The sequence below is a fragment of the Macaca fascicularis genome, chromosome 10, assembly GCF_037993035.2.
Source record: "Macaca fascicularis isolate 582-1 chromosome 10, T2T-MFA8v1.1".
Classification (NCBI taxonomy): Eukaryota; Metazoa; Chordata; class Mammalia; order Primates; family Cercopithecidae; genus Macaca; species Macaca fascicularis.
This window is the reverse complement of record NC_088384.1, coordinates 73,478,376-73,492,728: the sequence shown is the minus strand read 5'-3', so window position 1 is coordinate 73,492,728 and position 14,353 is coordinate 73,478,376. Positions and strand designations below refer to the sequence as shown.

Sequence of the window (14,353 nt, the reverse complement as noted above, 5' to 3'; positions counted from 1 at the left end):
TGAAGCTAGATCAGAGAACCAGCAGACTCCCAGCAGCCAAAATTCTTGTCCTGGCTCTCTCATTAGTTCTTTTGTGAGTTGGGCACTTTACTTGCAAAGGTGAAGGCCTTCCTTAGATGGTCTTTAAGTTATCTTCCAGCTCTAACACTGGAGCCTTTAGAAGCAGTGCCATGTAGCAATTAAGAGCAAAAGCTCTGGAGGCAAATAGCTTGAGTTTGAATTCCAGCTCCACAACTGTGTGATCCTGGGCAAGATGTCCAACCACAACATTGGCTTAGTTTGCTCATCTGTCCACTGTGGGATACCCCGTAGACGTGTTGAGAGGGTCAAATGAGTTAAAACATACAAAGACTTAATATACATTAGCCATGACTATTTTTCTTATTCTAGAAACTTGGGAAATCTGGTAGATCCCGAGCCAAGAACTTGGAATGAACTAAAAGAACAAGGCCATCTTAGGCAACCTCAGCCCCCCAAGATAGTACAAAACAGGTGCTCCTGCTGGGCCACTGTGGAAAATGCCAGTGACCCCTTGACTGGATGTGACCTCCTTGATGATGCGGTCTGCTGCTGCCCTGGCTCTGCCTCTGACATGAAGGACTTGGTGGGGATACTCAGGTGTGTTCAGATGTCCTGCTGTTTATCTTGGCCACTTCCTCTCTCACTCCCCATAGAGATTATTACAAACTTTCATGGCTTTCTGAGACCTCCTAGCCAACCACTCTACTTTGGCTCACAGAAGTCAACTTTGTACCTACGAGATCATTGAAGAAAACTTCACATCATCTTTCCTCACTCGCCTCTCTCCCCATCCCATTCCCCCATACTTAGATTCGCATCATCCTTTCCACCCTCCCTCCAGTCTTTGAGGCTGAGCAATCCTGCCTATCTATCAAGGTTAAAGAGGCTTCCACTGCTCTGCACCCAATCAGGTGCTAATACCACCAACGTTTTTCAGAGTCTCTTTCCATCAGTTACAATTATGCTCAGGTCTCTTGCCATCTTAAAAGTAACACCCTCTGGGTCCTTAGTCCCCCTGATGCTGAGTTCCTTCTCTCTCTTTCCCTTTAAGGGCATGCTGCTTGTAAGAATACTTTTATTTCTCAACTTCCTGATCTCAAATCATGCCATTGTCATCCGGCTTCCACCCCAAGCAGTCCAATGACCTCACCCACATTCTCTGTATTGCCAAGTCTTATAGATATCTCATTCTTCTTACTTGTTTTTTTTTTTTTTTTTTCCTCTCTTTTTTTGAGATGGAGTCTTGCTCTGTTGCCCATATTGGAGTGTAGTGGTATGATCTTGGCTCACTGCAACCTCCACCTCTTGGGTTCAAGCGATTCTTCTGCCTCAGCCTCCCGAGTAGCTGGGACTACAGGCGCCCCTCACCACACCAGGCTAATTTTTGTATTTTTAGTAGAGACGGGGTTTCACCATATTGGCCAGGCTGGTCTCGAACTCCTGACCTCGTGATCCGCCCGCCTCGGCCTCCCAAAGTGCTAGGATTACAGGCGTGAGCCACCATGCCTGGCCTCTTGTTTTTTAAACCAGGTTTTTCACTGCGTTTCACAGGGGAGCTCATTCATTTACTCTTCCTTGAAAGTTCTTCCCTTGGCTCCATTAAGATATATATATATATATATATACTTTTTCCCCCTATTCCGAGATATATATATATATATATATTTTTTTTTTTTCTTTCCCTATTCCACTGAACTTGCCTTTCCATTCTTCTCAGTGATGTACTTCCCCTGCCTATCCTTCAATACAGAATGGAGGATCACTAGTTATCTACCATGGTCCACTGCTCTTTCCTCTCACCCTCTTGCTCCTTTCCTTTTGCAGCCTCAGCTACTGTTAACTAACAGCTGTGTGCTGATGCCTCTCGAAACTTCTCTGTAAGTTTGACCTTTCTTGTGAGTTTCATACTTGCTTCTGGGGATGTGCATGGGATATCGCTAGCACCTCCAACTTAACCTTGTCAAAGGTGAGCTTCCTGACTCTGCACCTCCTTGTCCCCTCTCCCAACTGGTGTACTTTTCTTTAGTCTTTTTCAAATTCTTATTTAATTTGTTGCCTAAATGTTCTGTCTAAACCACTCACACCAACCGTTTGATGTTTGTTATAAAAAGAGCAGACTTAATAGTGCATATGTCATTCTAAATAAAGCAGCCGTATTTATGGCACTTACAGTAGTACATGAAGCCTAACTGGAACTGTGCATCGGGCCACCCTTTCTCCGCAGCTTTCTGAAAGTATTTAAGTGCTTCGGCATAATTCTGCAGATAATTACACTCTATTACTCAAAGGCACAAGTAAAACTCCATGGAAACAATTGCCTTCCACTTTTTAAAAAGACTATAGACAGTGCCCTATGTGATTTAGGCTAATTAAAATAGTATCAGAAACATTATATATTTTATTTCATTATTATATTAGACTCTATTAGGAACTAATGTCTCATTTTCATCATAATTATGTCTTTTTCTACCTTGACAGTACATTTTGTTAGATATTGGGGAAAGGTCACTTAAAAGACTAAGAAGATAAATTTCTCCATCAATAAAGTCCTTAGAGGAGAGATGATTTCTAAGGTTACTTAGAATCTATGATTCTAAGATATAATTAGAATTACTATTCTTGTCACAAGCTTGTTCTTCAGTGTCTCTTTGGCAGATATTTCACTGGATTATTTTATTCTCTATTATCTGATATAAAAGTTTGGCAAACCAGATAATAGAGATGAGTTCCTTTAAACTAATGAATGACCATGAATTTTACCCTATAAATTGCTACAAATGAAAAGATAATAAAATAATTCAACTTACCACGGGAACTCCTTTTCCATAAAAGTAAAGAAGACCAAGCCCATGAAGGCCAATTGCATTGCCCTAGAAGAGTTTTAAAAAGGCAAGTAAAGTCCCAGAAGAATTCATGATAAAGAAAATTACTGCAAAATTATTCAAAATATTTGACATGCACCCAGTAAGAGATTAATCAAGGCAGTTGACCGGTTATTCTGACCCACTCTAGTTTCTCCTTTTATACTTTCATAAACCCTTCTGGCTAGAAAAGGGAAGAGGGAAACAAAAGTCAAATCTCTCCTCCATTCTTGTATTCAACACTTATTTAGGACTTGCTTTGTGTATGATTCCATAGTAGGCACTAGGCAGAGGTAGGAGGTGAAAGGTAAAAGATGAAGAAGCTATAATCCCTGCCTTGGAGAATTCACACACTAGTGGGCTCTGAGCCATATCAAAGGGGAGGGGCAGGTCAGACCTCTTAAGAGTTCTGTCAAATGTGGTAAGTCCTAAAGTTGAAATAGATTGAGGCCGGGTGTGGTGGCTCACACCTGTAATCCCAGCACTTTCGGAGGCTGAGGTGAGGGGACCACCTGAAGTCAGGAGTTTGAGACCAGCCTGGCCAACATGGCGAAATCCCGTTTCCACTAAAAATGTAAAAATTAGCCGGTTGTGGTGGCAGACGCCTGTAATCCCAGCTACTCGGGAAGCTGAGGCAGGAGAATCGCTTGAACCTATGGGGCGGAGGTTGCAGTGAGCCGAGATTGCGCCACTTCACTCCAGCCTGGGCGAAAGTGCAAAACTCTGCCTGGAAAAAAAAAAAAAAAAAGAAAGAAAAAAAGAAGTAGATTGAGAGTGTTGCAGACACCTAGAAGGACACTCTAGTGCCTGATTGAGACTAGGAACTGAAGAAGATCGAATTGTCAGGAGTGGGGGTGGTGACATTTGAGCTAGGTCTTAAAGGATGTGTAGGAGTTTTCCAGAAGGGATAAGTCTATCCAGACACTTGTTACCTACTCAGGTCTAAGGAGGTTGACATAAATGGCCAAATCACATTTTAGAGACTCTGTGGATTTCAGTCCAGCCACTACAGATAGTAAAGAATTGTTGGTATATTTCTTTATTCAAATTTATTGCTTATAACATCCCTGATGTTTCCTTTTCCACTTGATGCTAAATTAATTACCATTTATTTTCCGATTAATATTCTGAATAAGGAAGGGAGTGTTTCGCACATTTAGTATTCAGCACATGTTCAGATATATAGATATTTAGCATATCAATTTTGGATGAAGAGTGAACTTTGAAAGTGACTTTCTCAAGGAGAAAACTCTTTCCATCTCCTATCATGCATTTCACCCTCTAGTGACTACAGTAAGAAACCATGATTGACCACCTGACTTTCTTTCTTTTTTTTTTTTTTTTTTGAGACAGAGTCTCACTCTGTTGCCCAGGCTGGAGTGCAGTGAGGTGATCTCGGCTCACTGCAACCTGTGCCTCGCAGGTTCAAACTATTCTCCTGCCTCAGCCTCCTGAGTAACTGGGATTACAGGTGCGCGCCATCACACCCAGCTAATTTTTAATATTTTTAATAGAGACGGGGTTTCATCATGTTGGCCAGGTGGGTCTCAAACTCTTAGCCTCAAATGATCTATCCATCTTGGCCTCCCAAAGTGTTGGGATTACAGGTGTGAGCCACCGCGCCCTGCCGACCAACTGATTTTCATTCAGCAGATCTGTAGGTATGTTTTACAGGTTTCTAGTATTTCTGCAGGAACTTGTGTTCTAATAGAAAGCTCTCCAAATTTCTTCTTACCACCTATATTTAGTTATTGTAGATGCAGCCGGAGTAACCCTCAGTAACACAGGAATAGCACGTAAATAGAGAAGGCATATTTCAAAAACGGTTTCAAGACTCCAAATTTTGAGCCTATCGTATGAGAGGATCTGCTATTGTAAGAGTTCTTAAGGACAGTACATCCGTATTTAAAACAGATGGTATAATTCTGCTCTCTTCTTCCCTCTTCTCTCCTGGTCACATCTCTTGTGGTTCTGGGAGTCTTGGGTTGCTCTGCTCTGGAAGTAGTACGGCTCAGTGTGATGAATGTGGCAAAGTCTGGTGAGTCTGTCTTCTTCTAATTAGCCTCGTTTAGATGTCATCTTGAATTGTAGTTCCTATAATCCCCATGCATCATGGGAGAGAACTGGTGGGAGGTAATTGAATCCTGGGGGCGGTTACCCCCGTGCTGCTGTTCTTGTGATAGTGAGTGAGTTCTCATGCGATCTGATGGCTTTATAAGGGGCTTTTCCCTCTTTTGCTTAGCACTTCTCCTTGCTGCTGCCATGTGAAGAAGTACGTAATTGCTTTCCCTTCTGCCATGATTGTATGTTTTCTGAGGCCTCCCCAGCAATGCTGAAATGTAAGCCAATTAAACCTCTTTCCTTTATAAATTACCCAGTCTCAGGTATGTCTTTATTAGCAATGTGAGAACGGACTAATACAGAAGGGAAGGAAACAGAAATGAAAGGAGGGAAGGAATAAGGGAGAGAGAAAGGAGAAAGGTTAAAATAGCAGGGACAAATTACTTTCTCCTCTAAGGGAGTCCCTGGGACCCCAGGGGCTCAGTGAATTACCCATCACTGTTTAAGGCCCAGCGTACCTATTTAGAACTTGTCAGGTGAGGAGTGGCCAGCGCAGATACCTGCAGGAACCATGCCGTTGATATAAGAAATAAAATATGCCGGGTGGTGGAGACAGTGGTGCAGATGGAGACACATAGAGTCCCTGCCCCGCGTGAAGGCAGCAGCAGCTCTCAGCTCCTCTGCTCCAGCTGAAAATGGCAGTCCTGTTTCATTAGCGTTTGTCGTTTTCTTTTCTTTTCTTTTCTTTTTTTTTTTTTTAAAGACAGACTCTTGCTCTATCACCCATGCTGGAGTGCTGTGGAATGATCTCAACTCACTGCAACCTTTGCCTCCTGGGTTTAAGTGAGTTTCATGCCTCAGCCTCCCAAGTAGCTGGAATTACAGGCATTCGCCCCCATGCCCGGCTAATTCTGTACTTTCTGTAGACATAGGGTTTCACCATGTTGACCAGGCTGGTCTCGAACTCCTGACCTCAAGTGATCCACCAGCCTCAGCCTTCCAAAGTGCTGGGATTTAGAGGTGTCAGCCACCATGCCTGGCTAGCTTTTGCCATTTTCAAGAAAAGCTGGATGTTTAGATTTGGATGTCAAGTTTACTGATTTATTTATCTTATTTATTTATTTTTTGAGACAGAGTCTTGCTCTGTTGCCAGGCTGGAGTGCAGTGACAGGATCTCAGCTCACTGCAACCACTGCCTCCCAGGTTTAAGTGATTCTCCCGCCTCAGCCTCCTGAGTAGCTGGGACTACAGGCACATGCCACCACACCCAGCTAATTTTTGTATTTTTAGTAGAGACAGGGTTTCACCACGTTGGCCAGGATGGTCTCAATCTCTTGATCTGGTGATCCGCCCACCTCGGCCTCCCAAAGTGTTGGGATTACAGGTGTGAGCCACCATGCCCGGCCAGTTTACTGATTTTTAAAACACTTTCTGGCCCAGAAAAACCATATGTATAGCCAACCCCTCCAGTATACACCTGCTGTTTTAGGGTGTAATGCTGTTGCTTAGGTTAACTGACATGAAGTCAGGGAGCAAATAGGCCTTTCTTTGGCAAATATTTAATAAACCCCTGCTCTAGACCCCTTTATTTAATAACCCCTTGGCAGGACCTTTGCCCTCCTCTAGTTGAGGGCACATGGCTTTTGGACAGGAGGGGAGAAGCAACAGGTAGGAACCAGTTAAATTCCAGCAGCAGGAGTGAATGCAGGGTAAGTTCAGAAGAGGAAAGAGATCATGTGAGCCAGTAAGGGCAGGGGCAGCTCTGTGGATGGAGGGAGGACTGGGCTGTGTTCTGAGGGATAAGTAGGACTTAGAATAAGAGACTCTGGGAAGGGGAGGCAGATGACAAAAGTATGGAGATGGGGACGGGCCTGACGTTCAGGGGCGCAAGAGAGAACTGGAGGAATGTGGTCCAACATGGGCACAATGTCACATTCAGTCACTGTGCTTGTTTCTAAGTAAATAAGACAAAAGAAGTTGTAAAATCTGTAGCTCTGTGTCATGGTATTGATATCATTTAAAAACAAATTTACAAAGCAGTTTTTAAAAAAGTAGTAAGAGTGAGAAATCTCATAAATTGTCCAGGCACTGATCAAGAAGTATGTGGCCATCTCTACCCAATGCCATTTAGAATAATTACCTTAATTGTAAGTTCAGATTTCCTTTGTAAAGGAAAGCAGCTCGGGTTCAGCGCACCAGAGACCCAGATCACTGCTGGTTGGTTCCACAACCCTGAATAGCTTGGAAGCTGAGTTAATTTACATTCCCATCTCCCTGGCATTATTCTTGTGGGCTGACAAATCAGTGTTATTTGCCAGATTATAAGAGATTTTTGTTGTTACTCCTTTTCAGTCTGCTTTTCCTTGTCATCCTAATCTAATGGTACTTCAGATAACTGCCTTGCTGAGCAACAATTTCATATAAATTACAAGGGAGAGAAGCCGAGTACTAGCCTTCTCAGTAATTTACACCACAATAGCAGCAGCTCCGAGGTGCTAGTCACTTATAAATAGGCTCCTAGAGCAGTGTGTGGGTTTTTAAAAACTGGGAACGGTTGAAATGATTCCTGATTTGAGCACATCTTTACTGCCAGTGTTCCTGTATGCAACTGTAAGACAACAAAATGCTTCCTACTGTGCAGGGATAGAAAGTTTACCAAGGCCATTCGCCAAGAGCAGGCCGATGGGTGTTGGGATGAGGCCATCTTTTATGCATGAAAGGGATTCAGAGGAGTCTACTAGGTCTTATCTGACAGATACCAGCCTCACGGAGCCCAGGAACAAAGGCAGAGACTTCAATGCAGGAGGCATATTATACCATTTCACTCGTCCCTCATACAGCTAATTCATTCTGTCTGGAATGTGCTCCAAAGTTCACTCTACCTTACTGGCCTCACACTGCAAAAGATAATAGCGTGCTTACTATCTGTCAGGCACTGCTTTAAGTACTTCACGATATAAGGCACAGCCTCTTGAGCAGCTGGGACTACAGGTGTGTGCCAGCACGCCGGGCTAATTTTTGTACTTTTTGTAGAGATGGGTTTTCACCATGTTGCCCAGGCTGGTCTCAAACTCCTGAGCTCAAGCAATCTGCCTGTTTCAGCCTCCCAAAGTGTTGGGATTACAAGCGCAAGCCACTGTGCCTGGTAGGCAAATATTCTTGAATTCCCATTTTACAGATGGGGAAATTGAGGCACAGAGAGGTTAAGTAACTTGCTCATGTTCACACAGCTAGTCAGTTTCAAGGCTGGCATTCAAGCCAAGGATTCTGCCTCCAGATCCCTATTCTCAGTCTCCTTGCCCTGGCCTCCTCCGTGATAAGCTCCCACCTCGGCCAGAGGGAGCTCTGGCCGACAGAGGGATTTTCCCTTCCTCTGTCCTCATCTCTTTTGTTTCCTGTTCCTAAGCTAGATGGCCTCATCTATTGCATAAGGGAGAGGGGAAAGCTGAACTTCTGTCTGGCTTCCTCCTAGCCTCTGCTAGGGCAGCACAAGCCACTGCCATTTTTCATTTTCCAAGAAGACAAGTCGTAGCTTCCCTTACTGTCATTGCATACTCTCATCACCAATATTTTACGTCTCCAGGACACAAAACTCCTTACTGGCCCATTATCTGGGCTTGGGACTTTGAAGTCCATTCTTTGGCACCAGTCTGCATGTAATAAAAGCAATTTGTGTGTATGTGTTTACAGCAGCGCATTAAGGACATACCTTACTGGCTGCCATGGAAAAGTACTTGAAGGCAGTAGCATTATTTTGCGGTGCGGCAGCATTCCCCTCTAAATACATCTAGGAAGAAAAATGAAAAGAGGATAGAAAAAAACAAAATAATTTGAGGGTAATACAAATATTTTAAAATGAAATAGAGGTAAGAGTGGTACAACACATTGAAAGTAGTAAATGCCACTGAATTGTATACTTTAGAGTGGTCAATTTTGTGTTATTTACATATTTACATTTTACCTCAATTTAAAACAACAAGAAAAAGTAGGAGTACCATTTATTACAGATTTCTGGAGTGACCCTGCCTAAGGGCAAATAAATGGACCCTGTTTGTGTTTTCTCTCTGTCTTTTGTTTTGCATCTACATATACTGTGTGTTGCACTTAGGAAGCAAGACATTTGTCCCTATGGTTACTAATGCAAATTGGCCGCAGGGAGCCAAGGGTGGCACATAGGGGAGTGAATAGTCTTTGAAGGAGAGAGAAGAGCATGCATTTCCAGAGGAACCCTCTACCAGGCTACTCTGCAGTCATAGGAGGCCTCCCATCAGAGGTGGCATAAGGATAGCTCTGGTCAGTCTGGAGTTGATTCACACTCCAGCAGTAGAGGAGAGAAGGGCCTGATTGGGCTCAGACCTGTACCCGTCTCCAGCACTCAACCAACCTGGATCTCCTCTTACATACTGGGGAGTGGGGTGGTCATAGGCTCATAGCTACGCTCAGAGGAGGAGCCCTGGGCCAGGTGCACTTTTTTATTTTATTTTTTATTTTTGGAGACGGAGTCTCCCTCTGTTGCCCAGGCTGGAGAGCAGTGGTGTGATCTCGGCTCACTGCACCCTCTGCCTACCGGGTTCAAGCGATTCTCCTGCCTCAGCCTCCCAAGTAGCTGGGATTACAGGCACCCGCCACCACGCCCAGCTAATTTTTGTAGTTTTAGTAGAGACGGGGTTTCACCATGTTGGCCAGGCTGGTCTTGAACTTCTGACCTCAAGCAATCCACCGGCCTCCACCTCCCAAAGTGCTGGGTTACAGGCGGGAGCCACCGCGCCTGGCCCAGGTGCACTTTTAAGGTTGCTTTTGGTGCCCCAGATAACGGCTGCTGTTAAATGGGGCTTCTTCCCAAACCGTCACCGCAAGAATACCACCCTCAGGTTGCAGCCAAACGCCCCATTCAGCTGCTTCCATCAGAGAGGCCTGCTGCGCTATCCCTCTACAATGGGTTCAATGAGCTGATATCATTCGTTAGGTTTTTATTTTTTAAATTTAAATTTTAATTATTTTGAGATGAGGATCTTGCCGTGTTGCCCAGGCTGGTCGCCTGTGCTCAAGTGATCTTCCCACCTCGACTTCCCAAGTAGCTGGGACAACAGGCACACGCTGCTAATTTCTTAGGTTTTTAATAAATGAAAACTATGAATCAAGATGAAGCATGTACCTTTCCTATAAATGCCATGGCATTTGCACTCCCGGCCTTTGCTGCCTTTAAGAAGTAGTGTAATGCTTTCTGGAGAGAAAAGGAACAGTGTTATTGCTAGTCACAAAATAAATCCTTCAAAATAGCTTTTTGAGCCACACTTTATTTAATTCAATATGCATTCGAAAAATATCTATGGTTCTTGCCACTGAGCTTAAAAAAAATCTGTGAAATGCCCATTTTGTTCAAGGCACTATTCTGACCAAGTGCTTTTTCAACCATAACCTGAGGAGTGGGAGAGTGTCTCCATCTCTTTATCTCTTTCTTTCATATCATTTTATAACATGAGGACTTGCTTCTTACATTTGGAAAGCCACGACGGGAATGTAGCTTTGTAGGGAGAGATGAATCCCAGCTGTGAAGCTAAATAGTCCATTATTTTGAAAAGCAGGCTTCTCTGTTGACACTGTGTACTTAATAAGAGGTTTTACTATGGTTGGCAGAATTGGATACACAGTGTCCTAGTGTTTATAGGCATAGTAAGACCAGACACACTTGCCCGGCTGCTGAGATCAGGTCTTTATGCAGAAGTAAGCTTTAAGACAATTCCTTCTGACTCAAATTGAAGGACGCCAGTAAAGCCTCTGATTTTTGTCTAGGTCATTACATTAAATGAAGCACTCTGTCTAGAACACGTAAGGGCTGACCTTGTCCCTTGCTGCCACACTCCCTAGGCCTCATCTTGACCTTCTGGAAAGCCCCTCCTCGGAAACCATATAGAGCAATGAAAGAAATCAGCCTCAAGAATGTGATATGAAACCGCTCTTTTTGTTTGTTTGTTTTGAGACGGAGTCTCACTCTGTCGCCCAGGCTGGAGTGCAGTGGCATGATCTTGGCTCACTGCAGCCTCCATCTTCTGGGTTCAAGTGATTCTCCTGCCTCAGCCTCCCGAGTGGGATTACAGGCGACCCCCACAATGCCCAGCTGTGAAGCCATTCTTTAAAGTGTCTTGTTAGGATACGACCCTTCTGCTCTTTAAAAAGTCTTGATCAGGTTGATGTGCAAAGATGTTCCTTCTCAAAGAGAAGAGAATGTTTAAGGAAGAACTGCTGGTAGTTATTTGACATGGAAGTTTGCTGTAGGAATGTTGCTAACTTCTTTGTGGACATAAGTACAAATGCTGCCACTGCTGAACCTCATGGCATCGTGCATCCATTCATCCATCCAGCTCTCCCAATCTTCATTTACCCTTTCAAACACTTGATTGAAGCCTGCTATATATAGGATAGTATGTTACGTATTATAGGTGATTCATAGATAAACAGAAACATTATTCCTACAGTTGCTCCCTAACAGTGTTCCTGAGAAATAGAATACATATAAATAGCAGTAAGATAGTAGGTAATAGGTGGTATAAAATAAACTCCATAAGGAATTAGAAGGAGATAGAATAAAAGACATTGTATCCAGTTCTCCAATAAGTGTTTTGCAAACTTTTTCTTACCTAATCTTCACAATAGCACCATCAGGAGGGTGTTATTAATATCTGATCTTATTACCAACATGTCAGAGTTGTGCAGTTAGTACTGGAGATCAATAAGCAGCTTGCCACTCTGTCTCCACGGTATACAGAGGAGGGCTAAAGTGATCGAAGCCTCATGAAAGATGGTAACAAGTCACCAGTACAGAGGCTAGGGAAAGAACCTGAGCAAAGGAATGGGGATGGGAGTGGCCAAGTTGTGTTCAGAAAATAGTAACTACTTCAGCGTGGCTGAAATACAACATCCGAAAGCCAAGACTTACAAAAATACGTGGGACCATTACTATAAACAGCCTTGAATACCAGGCTAAGGATTTTATATATTTTTTTTAATTAAAAAAATTTTTTTGAGACAATCTTGCTGTGTCACCCAGGCTGGAGTGTAGTAGTGTGATCTCGGCTCACTGCAACCTCCACCTCCTGGGTTCAAGCGATTCTCCTGCCTCAGCTTCCTGAGTAGCTGGGACTACAGATGTGCGACCACTACAACCGGCTCATTTATGTATTTTTAGTAGAGATAGAGTTTTGCCATGTTTGCCAGGCTGATCTTGAACTCTTGACCTCAGGTGATCCTCCTGTTTCGGCCTCCCAAAGTGCTGGGATTACAGGTGTGAGCCACCACACGCGGCTGTAAGGATTTTATTTTATTTTAAAATAAAAAATACAAAATAGAAGCCACTGAAGATCTATAAATGTTAGGGAATCCTGAAGATAAAATGCCTGGAATCATCTAAGTGTCAGCTGGAGAGGAGAAAGTTATAGCAATGTACAAGTTACTAAATGAGAGAACACTAATATCAAAAATAAAAGTGTATCTCATGAATCTCTCTACTGAGCTGTGACCAAAATATGTCCCCAGGTAACTGTGTAAATTACACAAATCACATTATCTCCTGGGCTTGGTTTCCTTATTCAGATTCTCCTCCTCTGTGCTCTCAGGGCACTTCATCCTGTCCGTATTGTGGCATTCATCCGTTGATTTCATTATCTACTTATTTTGTCTCCTCCAATGTTGAATCTTCTGTACTTAGTATAGTGTGGGCTATGTGTTAGGTATCAGGAAATGTTTCAGAAATGAATAAATGAATGAATGTCTATCCATCTCTAAAACAAGGCAGCTGGACTTTAATCTTTATGGGCTCTTCTCGCTCTAGTATTATGATTCTGTAAAATCATTTTCAAAGTCCAATTTAGTAATTTGGTTCTCAAATATCTTGTAATAGAGACTTTTGAAAAAAGTTTCATTCTGGGAAATCAGTGAAATTTTAAAAGAAAGTAACTTGTTCTCCAGAAGCAAATATAAATCTTGGCGTTTTCCCCACCCTTAAATATAATGTTTTGATAAAGACCTAAAGGAATCGAGACTCTGTCTCACACACTGCTTCACTGTCATGGCTTACTTAGCATTTCATTCCCTTTTTTTTTTCATTTTTAAATTTACTTGTCCATAATACTATTGCTTCAATTATATAAATCTTTATTAAACACCACATGAAACTACCACCAAGAAAGCTACCTTGATGGATACACATGAGCCAACCTGAGTTCTTGTTCTTGAAGAGTTAAGATCAAGTATCCATCCATCGATCCATCCATCCATCCATCGATCCATCCATCCATCCATCCATCCGTCCATCCGTCCATCCATCCATCCTTCCTTCCTTCCTTCAAATATTAACTGAGCACCCATCATCATATTTCACAGATTCTAAGATGTACATCTCCTCCCACCTCATTTCAATCAGGACATTTCTTACTATCAATGGCATATTATAATATATATTGGTGTTTTTTTTTAATTCCTCAGAACATAAAATATTTGTGTGTCTTACAATTGCTGGTGTCTTAGTATGAAATATAGTAAGCCCCAGATATTATGTTAAGTAAGTAAAGTTTTATTATTTGAACCCATATCTCTCTTTTAAAAAAAGATCATGATTTTTCATCAGCTATAAGCAAATCTGTAGTTTAATCAGTTTATAACATTTCCCCTAGAATGAAATGCCAAGAAAATGTATTGTTCTAAAAATCTTTATGAATACTTTTTTTTTTTTTCTTTCTTGAGATGGAGTCTTGCTTTGTCACCAGGCTGGAGTACAGTGGCGTGATCTCAGCTCACTGTAACCTCCGTCTCCTAGGTTCAAGCAATTCTCCTGCCTCAGCTTCCTGAGTAGCTGGGACTACAGGCGTGCACCACTATGCCCAGCTAATTTTTGTATTTTTAGAAGAGACGGGGTTTCACCATGTTGGCCAAGATGGTTTCAATCTCTTGACCTTGTGATCCGCCCACCTCAGCTTCCCAAAGTGCTGGGATTATAGGCATGAGCCACCGTGCCTGGCCTGAATACTTCTTTCGTCTCTGGCTCTGTAGATCATCCTGAGAAGATATGGTATTAGCTCTTTTTAAAAATTTTTTAATGGGTAGCAGGATAGACAAAGCAGTTGCCCTTACAAATTTGATATTATTCCTCTGCTAGGTTTAATTTAATTACGCTTTATCCATTTTAATAATATTCACCCAAACATCCCGCTTTCCTAATCCAATTTACTCTGAGCCTGCATATATTTAGAAATGCAAATAAAATTAAAATCTATGTGTAGAAATTTCAAGATAATGTAATCAAGAATTGCATATACAGTATTTTTCAATAATTAAGAATTTGGTCAGGGGGAGGGTAAAAATGTTTTCTGTGATGACAACTCATGAGAGAGATTAGTTCAACCAAACAATGAGGA

General features: G+C 42.5%; 1 protein-coding gene across 4 annotated transcripts in view; it reads right to left on the bottom strand.

Annotated features, from left to right (window-relative positions):
- Positions 1 to 14,353, bottom strand: part of SEL1L2 (SEL1L2 adaptor subunit of SYVN1 ubiquitin ligase) — a 138,311-nt gene that overhangs the window by 18,048 nt on the left and 105,910 nt on the right. For all 4 annotated transcript variants that reach the window (XM_074004747.1, XM_065521850.1, XM_065521851.1 and 1 more), the window contains 4 exons: positions 10,099 to 10,167; positions 8,653 to 8,730; positions 2,829 to 2,891; positions 2,192 to 2,279 (listed from right to left, as the gene is read on the bottom strand). In XM_074004747.1, coding sequence (XP_073860848.1) covers positions 2,192 to 2,279; positions 2,829 to 2,891; positions 8,653 to 8,730; positions 10,099 to 10,167 — 298 coding nt within the window. The remainder of the gene's footprint in view (positions 1 to 2,191; positions 2,280 to 2,828; positions 2,892 to 8,652; positions 8,731 to 10,098; positions 10,168 to 14,353) is intronic.